Genomic DNA, 9461 nt, shown 5'->3' with positions numbered 1-9461 from the left:
TTACAGTGTTTTCCTGATTAACCGTTCCCTGGTATTCAGATCTGGCTTCAGAATTATAATGTAGCATTTAGGAAGAAAGACGAAACCTAGTAAGCTTAAGCTGGAGACCAATATGGAGAAGATCTCAACAGCTACCATGTATTTCCCTTTGGTGCTCAGGTAGGCTGGCACGAAAGACACCCAGACACTGCAAAAAACCATCATGCTGAAAGTAATACATTTAGTTTCATTAAAAGTGTCAGGAAGTTTTCTTGCAAGAAAAGCCACAATGAAACTCATTAGGGCTAACAGGCCCATATAGGCCAGAACTGAATAAAACATGGTGATTGACCCTTCATTACATTGCACAATGATCTCTCCAGGCTGTGAGTGCATATCCATTTCTGGAAAAGGGGGAGAGGTCCCCAACCACATAGTGGAGATACCAACTTGAACCAGAGAACACGAGAGGACAATGAAGCCTGATAATCTCTTTCCCAACCATCCTCTCATCTTGTGGCCTGGTTTTGTAGCCATGAAAGCCAAAATGACAGTGATGGTTTTGGCCAGCACACAGGAAACAGCAACAGCAAAGATAACACCAAAAGCAGTTTGCCGGAGAAGACAGGTCACCTTTCCGGGCCATCCGATGAATAGCAAGGAGCAGAGAAAGCAAAGCAGGAGGGAGATAAGGAGCATGTATGTCAGGCCCTTGTTGTTGGCTTTGATTATTGGTGTATTTCGGTGCTTGGTGAAGACCCCTAGAATCCAAACACTGCTGCAGAAAAAGAGGACAGCAAAAGCAGCCAAAACTCTTCCCAAAGGATCTTTGTAGGAGAGAAAAGTAATACTCTTGGGAACACACTCATCCCTGTGTCTGTTTGGATACTTGTCATCGGGGCATTTGTTGCACTCCTTTGCATCTGAAAGAAGAATATTTGTTTAGAACCAAAACCTTTGATTCCACATATACTGAAACTTCCTATATTGCGAGGGGCTTCTAGCAAACTAAGGCTTCTTGGAGAAAAAAAACAAAACAAAGAAAGCTCCATCATGAGATCAATCCCAAATGAATTTACTAAAAGAGTCCATGCAATTTTCCTTTTGTAGGTAACCCATGATGCTAAGTTGAAACCAATCAATCAATCAATCTTCCTCTGTCATGGCAGTGACTTTTATCAGTAACCTGCTATGGTTGTAACTAGACCAAACCAACTGATGGTGAAAGAACAGGGGTCCCCTTTGGCAGTGAAAAAGGCTATGTTGAGAATCCTGGGACTTGAGCACACACACGAGCAAACAAAGCTGTCTTATACTGAATCAGACCCTTGGTCCATCAAAGTCAGTATTGTCCACTCAGACTGGCAGCGGCTCTCCATGGTCTCAGGCTGAGGTCTTTTACATCACCTACTTGCCTAGTCCCTTTAACTGGAGATGCCGGGGATTGAACCTGAGGTCTTCTGCATGCCAAGCAGATGCTCTACCACTGAGCCACAGTCTCTCCCTATCAAGAGGACACCCAGCCCTGCCTCTGGCTCCCACCACGAGGTTCCCACAATCAGTGGTGTCCACTGTTTATGCTGGGAGCCTTGCTAAAGGAGACAGACTCCCAGAGGACACCATCATCCAAACTTGCATGGATGACAAGCTATAATAAGGAGACAAAATGGGTATGCTTGGGTAAAAAAGCTGGCTGGATCTCCCACATATGATTAAGAAATACTGGGTTTTCAGGCAGGTGCAAAAATTTAATCCAACTTAATTTTAATTAGTTTATTTATACTCCACCTTTCTCCCCAATAGGGACCCAAAGAAGCTTACATTGTTCTCCTCTTCTCCATTTTATCCTCACAATAACTCTGGGAGGTAGGTGAGGCTGAGACTGTGTGACTGGCCCAAGGTCACCCAGCAAACGTCCATGGCATGAGTGAGGATTCAAAACCAGGTCTCCCAGATCCTAGTCTGACACTCTGAACCACTACACTACAATGACTCTCAGTGTTCAAGCACCCACAGTGGTTGCTGCTCATTCTCAAAATCTGAATTTGAGAGATGAAAGCACTAACTGTGTTAGAACTATAGAATCATAGAGTTGGAAGGGGCCATACAGGCGATCTATTTCAACCCCCTGATTAATGCTGGATCAGAGCATCCCTGACAAATCCAACCACTGCTTGAAGACTCCAAGAGAGGAGGAGCTCACCTCTTCCCTGCTACAATATTTTTAAAAGCATATTTTATCCAATGTCCTTTGGAACTACTGACCTATTTTTTTAGAAATGGCTCCTTCTGGACACAGAGAACACTCATAGCAACACACAGGTTTCCCCTCCACGACTACTTTATGGTATCCAGGTAAGCAGTTGCTGGTGCAAATGGAACGTGGTTGTGTCTACACTCAAATATAAAGAAGAAACACATAAAGTACACTTCGGAGAAGGTAATCTGATTGATCCATTTGTCATTACAACTTCATTCTGAACATTACCCCACAGTTCAGTTAAAGTACTACTTTGTACACTGCTTATAGACAGCCCTGATTTGAGATTTCTTCTTTTCTCAAAGCCATTCACTGAGAAAATGGGTGGATAAATTCACAATGTGGTGGTCCTCATAATCTGTTCAGTGAGGACACTTGTGGTGGAGTCGTGGGAGAGAACTTATGACAAGATGCCATTCAGCAATATTTCTGGGACAAAGTTCACATGTATTCCAGAGCACTGTGTATAATGTACAGTATTCTGAAAGATAAGAACCTCCTGCATGATGCCTAAAATATTCCCTTTTTTTCTCTCTTCAGAAATGACAAGAAGAGTTGGTTTTTGTGCCTCGCTTTTCTCTACCTTTAAGGGGTCTCAAAATGGCCTGCAATCACCTTTCCTTCCCCTCCGCACAACAGATACCTTGTGAGGTAGGTGGGGCTGAGTTTGAAGAGAACTGTGACTCACCCAAGGTCACCCAGCAGGCTCCGCAGTGGAGCAGGGAAAACAAACCCAATTCACCAGATTAGAGTTGACCACTCTTAACCATTCCACCACTGCGGTCTCAGCAGCGACAGCAGAGTGACAGCAGAATCCTAAAGGGGGGGAGTGCACAGGTTGGGAGATACCTGGAGATTTTGGGGGCGGGGTCTGAAGAGGGCAGGGTTTGGGGAGGGGAGGGGAGGGACTTCAAGGCTCTAGAGTTCAATTGCCAAAGGGGCCATTTTCTCCAGGCAAACTGATCTCTATCGGCTGGAGGCCCGTTGTAATAGCGGGACATCTCCAGCTAGCATCAGGAGGTTGGCAACCCTACTTGGAACTGCCCCACTGTGAACTACAGATGCACCCAATCACCTCACCTCCTCCCTCTGTGGATCAGCTGGCCAAGCAGCCCTGGGACTCATTCCCTTGCAAGATAGGAGCCCTATGCAACATTAGCACAGCCGTGTTTGCAGTCACTGAGCACTCCCGCCCAAGATAGGTGTCATTTGGATAGCAATAACATCTGCTTCAGGAGGGTGTCTCCCAGTAAATCCCACACACCCGGGATAAGACTGTGGATCCTGCTGGGGTGCTGCTGGTATGGCTTAACCCAACAGCCTGTGCTTTTTGCTACTGCTGTGCATGTCTTTATTTCACTTTCCTGAAGGCAGTGATCCAACGGAGATATCTGCCAACATGGCCATTACTTATTGCCGCAATTTTGGCTTTACATCAGGGCATACCCTGACTAAAGAGGGAGTTGCCTGAGGGCTGGGAGGTTGCTCTGGGCCCTCGCTAGTAAAGCTAAGCTTGCCACCTCCAGATGGTGGCTGGAGATCTTCCATTATCACAACTGATCTCCAGGTGACAGAGATCAGTTCCCTTGGAGAAAATGGCCGCTTTGGCAATGGGACCCTATGGCATTGAAGACCCTCCCCTCTGCAAACCCCACCCTCCTCAGGCGCCACCCTCAAATCTCCTGGTGTTTCCCAACTCAGAGCTAGCAACCCTAAGTAAAGTCCTAGAACCAGAGTAGTGACAGTTAGTTAAGGTCCTTGCCTGCACCAGGCCTGAAGAGGGCAGTATGAAAGAAGGGTGTGTGTGGGGAAGGAGAGATCTCTAGAAGAACATCCCACTTGCATTCCGTAACAGTGTATGAACCAAACCAGAATATTTTCATGGGTAAGCCCATAATTTTCTCTATTCAAAATCCTGCTGAAGCTGCCCCTGACAGTTTGTTCTCACCTGGTTATATCTGGTTGGCCACTGAATTATATCCTTGTCAATCTGAAGCTCCACACTAGAAGAAGTCAGAAAATTCATACTTCCAATTTTGACTCTGGTGGTCTTAGTGTCCGTTATGATCCAGTTGATAATATCATATCTTGCTTCCAAACCTGTGTTTCCATTAAAGGACACTTCATCTCCCGCACTATTGTTAAAATGCAAATTTTTCAAATAAGGATGCAGCTAGATGTAAGGAGAAGATTCAAGAGATTAATAATAGGTCATGCATCTGTTATGAAAATTCTATCTAAAAAAAACTTCTGCCAGAATAAAAGTGTTGTCAGCATATGAGCACAATTCAGAATCAAAAGGTACACATAATAAAAGGATAGAACTGGTTAAAAATTAGTGCAAATATACAATCTACAAGAATTATATCAAAGTCCTCAGGACCCAATCAGTTAAGATAGTGTCAGGACTTGTTTTGGGGGTCTATGGGGTAAATTTTGCTAGTGTTTCTGTGGTCTTCTTGTCAGACTGTGAAAAGAGATTTAACAGATGATAATCCACAGATCTGGCTGGAAAGGGACCCATAAGCAAAGCGCACATATTACTTCTTTGTTAAGCATATATCTTACAGGAAAACAGAAATCCTGCAATATGATCAACAATGCTGGTTCCAAGAAAGAGATAAATAGAAGTTGAAGCCCAAATAACTGAATGAGTAGACTTGTTCAAGTGGATGTGTACTTCATTGTGTACACAAAAACTCAGTGTATTTTTACAGTATATTGAGCCCCACACTTTAGCTGGAATCCTGCTACCCTCATCAATATTAAAGGGGAGATTTCAATCAATACCACTCTCTGCGAGGTTATGCCCCTGTGGAATGAATCACATAGAATCGGTTGCACATGTTCTTTTGCACTGCCTCCTTTATCAGAGAATCCGCCTTGTTTATTAACCCGTTGTTCGCTGGTGAGAAATAGCACCCAGTTGAGGGCAAGGTAGCCTTTCTTATGTCTACTCAGGATGTGGCCACAATTGACCATGTGGCCAAGTTTTTGCAACATGCAATGTGGATCAGCGAAAGACACTGTAAACGTAACAGGTGAGCTCGGTTGACTAAAATTGTATGCTTATGTTCTCTGCAGGTATGTGTATGCCAATAAAGGTTTGATTGATTGATTGATTGATTGATTGATTGATTGATTGATTGGTTGGTTGGTTGGTTGGTTGGCTGGCTGATTGATTGGTTGGTTGGTTGGTTGGTTGGTTGCTGGAATCCTTGCTCCAACCTCTTGTTTCCTACCACCGCTTGGAACAGCAGAAGGGGGGGGGTTGCCATAGAGTTATGGCATGACATCACTTCTCTGGAAAATGCAAAATTGATGTCATACCTCTCCAGGAATTGGTGGAAATCTCCAGAACTCTCTACTATTTATCACAATGCTTATGTACAGTATACAGAGACTGCGGGTCTCCACTTTCTGGAAAACATTATTACCTCCCAAGCCTGCACATTCCAAATATTTAATCTGTCTCCATTCCTCCTGGAGCTTGATGAATACATGGCATGCACAGCATGTGCCACCGCATAAATAGCATTATAGATACTGTAGCTGTAAACAGACATTTCCATCTCAAACACATGTCCAGGTAGGTCTTCTAAATTCTCCAGTCCAGTACACATGTCAAAATACGATATATTGCATATCAACATTGAACAGTCAAAAACTGCCTGCCAGAAATTCTGGATAATGCAATCTCCATCAAGAGACTGAAGGTCCATATTCTGGAGGAATTCCTTGAATCCTGGAACCTCCATGGAATGGACGGCAAAGGACAAAGCACCATGGAATTTAACTGAAATAAGTCCTGAACTCAAATCCCACTGAGCCACTGTGATCCAAACTTTCCCAGATGGCATGATGCCTACAGGGAAGGAATGTTGAGACTGTCCATAGATGATACTAACATTGGTATTACTTTTGGCAAGCATCTCCATTTTCTTCAGGGACTCCAGTGCATTAGCAATGGGATCGTTGTGTCGGTCCGATATTCTTAACGTGATAGAAATGCAAACACCAACCTTGGTGAACATTGGTGTAATTGTCTTCAGAAAAGTATCTCCATTGTCACCTTCAAAAACTGTGAGCCCAACCCACATCCACTGAAAATACAAGAGCAATTCAATGAGCCCTGAACACTGCAGCTCTTGGTTTGGGATCATCTGGTAAATAAAGGGATATTGAGTTGTGTCATAGAGTTCAGGTGCCAAAAATCCATAAGTGAGCTGAAAAATAAAATAAATGAAATGTAAAGAGAATGGTAATAACTTCACATATTTTCAGATGATTGTATTAAAAAAAAAATCTTCTAAATTTGGCTTGATGACCATTACCGAAGTTCTGTTAGAAACACATATTGTTAGCCATGTGTCATTGCATGTCGTTTCTGGATACAATGCTACAAAAATGACTACTGGATGTTCCTATTGAGTGTGAGAGAGTGGATTCCCCCCCATCACCCCAAATGTCTATCCCTGGGATCCTGGGACCTGCATAAACAAAAACCATGCAGAATGGGGCCTTTTTAAGGAGGAGAATAGGCTGCCACTGTCTTTGTTGTTGCAGTTCCTAAGAAAAATAATAATGATCACAATAAGCAAGATCTTAACAATAAAGCCAATGAGATTGATATTCTAAGACAAACATCTCTCATTCAGGTTTGACACAAAGTAGAGTCAGTGCAGAATAGTGGTTTCATCATTTTCATCAAAATTTCCTCAGAGCTTTGTCATGGGAGTTCAGTTGATGGGGCCAAGTACAAGCATACCTTGGAGATAGTGTAGGTTTGTTTCCAGACCACCTCATTAAAGTGAATATTGCAGTAAAGCAAATCACACTTTTGTTTGTTTGTTTCCTAGTGCATATAAAAGTTATGTTTACACCATACTGTAGACTATTAAATGTGAGAGGAGGGGCCATGGCTCAGTGGTAGAGCATCTGCTTGACATGCAGAAGGTCCCAGGTTCAATCCCCGGCATCTCCAGTTAAAGGGACTAGGCAAGTAAGAGATCCTGGAGAGCCACTGCCGGACAGAGAAGACAGTACTGACTTTGATGGACCAAGGGTCTGATTCAGTATCAGGCAGCTTCATGAGTTCATGTGTTCATGTGCAATAGCATTATGCCTGAAAATACACTGTTCTGTAAAAGTAATGAAAAAGTTTGAAATATTGCCAGAATTGCCAAAGTGTGACGCACAGATACAAAGTGAGCCCACGCTGTTGGAAAAATTGTGCTGGGAGAGTTGCTCAAAAATGCAATATCTATTCTGGGTCAGAGGAGACCGTGGCGAACCATGTGGGGTATGGTGCGCCGGCTAAGGGCGGTCGGGGGTTTTAAAAGAACTTACCCCCCGGTAACAAAGTGACACCTCTCGGAGTAAGAGGGAGTGCTGAACTGGCGCAAACAACCGTGCCATCTGTGAAAGCAGTTTCTGCTGAGAAACCAGTGGAAACGGCAGCGGATGAGCCAGGTGCCATTCTGGATTCCTTATTAAGCTGGGTGCTGCCACGAGGGATTTTCTAATCACATATCAAATGCAAGTAAACAAACTTTAGAATTTATATAACAACTGAGGTGCCTAACAGAGAACCTAACTCGAAATAAGTATGCTTTTACTGCTATAACCCCAATAACGGGGTCTGAAGCTGAACTTGGCTCTATGCCAGCCTGACTGTGCAGTTTAAAATCCAGCTATACTTGCCTCTGGGGGAAAGTTGCTAAAGAGGGGAAATTGATTGGGAAATAAAATTCAAGAGGCATGTAACAAGATTGAAGGAAAAAATGGGCAGTCTGAAAACTAATGTTCTCTAAGGACTGAATCCTACCTTAAATGTGAGATTCCAGAATTTAAAGAAAAGACTTTAAGCCCACTCCCCCTTTTATGGATTACAGTTGAGATTTAGCTCAGAACTAATGGATGATAAAGAAAAAAAGACAAGTTTCCTAAAGATCTAAAACAACAGTTACAGCAGCAAATTTCTGCATTACCAAGAAGATCTTCAGTTTCTAAAATAGCTTTGATGCCAGTATCTCCTGTTGCTACAATGGCTACTCCTGCATCTTTTAAAGCGGGATCTAAAACATAATCAATGGAAGAAACTTTGAGTTCTCTCCATGAAATGGTTACCAAGACTTTGCAAGCAGTGACATCCATAAGAGGAAAAATAAGTCAAAATACTGCTGCTATTTCTTCTCTAAAAGATTCAATAAGCTCACTGACTACAAAACAAGACAAGGCAGAAATTAAGTTACAAAAATCTTTACAAGAGAGCAAAGAAATTAGAAAGAAAATAGACACTATGGAACTCTCTATGGAAGCCATACAAGAAAGAGAGGAGAAGAGAGAAGACCAGATTGCAATGATGGATCTTAAACTGAAAGAAAATTACATACAGATACGGGGCCTTAAAGAGAAATTTGAAGGAGGGAATATAAGAAGCTTTCTGAAAACACATCTGGCAATATTACTTGATGAGGATGAGAATTTTGTTGAAGGAATGCTGATTACAGCTTATAGGGTTAATTCAGCTTATGCCAGGAGAAATAATGTTCCAAGGTACTGCCTAATTCAACTTTTTTCTAGAAATCATTGAGATCTCGTCCTGAATCAACATTACAGTACGCCATTAACAATCGAGGGGACTACCTTGAGAATGATGAAAGAGATTCCTATTAGACTACTGAGGAAAAGAAAAGACTTCATGGTGATTGTAGAAAGGTTGAAATGTAATGATATTCAATTCAGATGGGAATACTCTCAAGGTGTCTCTTTTTCAAAACCAAAAGATTCAGGATTATAGAAACTCTTAAGGCTGAAGAGTTCTTAAGAAGATATGACAAAGATCTGGCAAAGCCACCTAACCAGTTCCTGCCCAAAGACAAGCCAGAGAAACCCAAATTTGAAGAGGCGACTGGAGGAGAAGGCCAAAGTGGAATATCGGAAGTGGAGTCCCCATTAGAAGACAATGATGGCTGAGCTATAATGGAATGATGGGACTAAAGGATAGGGAGGGGGAGGGGTGGGTGGGAAAAATTATTATCTGGTTACAAATGCGGATAAAAAGTTAAAGAGAGACTAAAAATGATTAAGGCTCTATCTTGGAATGTTAATGGTTTGAATTCTCCAAATAAGAGGAGAAACGTATTTCATCATTTAAATAAATTTAAGGCTAATGTATTTTGTCTGCAGGAAACACATATTTTGCCAAAAGATATAATGA

General features: G+C 42.5%; 1 protein-coding gene across 1 annotated transcript; it reads right to left on the bottom strand.

Annotated features, from left to right (window-relative positions):
- On the bottom strand, positions 1-7657 carry LOC130490654 (vomeronasal type-2 receptor 26-like). The gene is made up of 5 exons (XM_056864466.1): positions 7589-7657; positions 5677-6465; positions 4188-4412; positions 2245-2371; positions 1-902 (listed from the first exon to the last, which is right to left on the bottom strand). Exons 1-5 carry the CDS (start codon positions 7655-7657, stop codon positions 1-3), a joined length of 2112 nt encoding a protein of 703 aa, XP_056720444.1.
- Between the last annotated feature and the right edge of the window lie 1804 nt (positions 7658-9461).

This window comes from Euleptes europaea, chromosome 18 (assembly GCF_029931775.1).
Source record: "Euleptes europaea isolate rEulEur1 chromosome 18, rEulEur1.hap1, whole genome shotgun sequence".
Taxonomy (NCBI): Eukaryota; Metazoa; Chordata; class Lepidosauria; order Squamata; family Sphaerodactylidae; genus Euleptes; species Euleptes europaea.
This window is presented reverse-complemented; position numbering and strand designations above follow the sequence as displayed.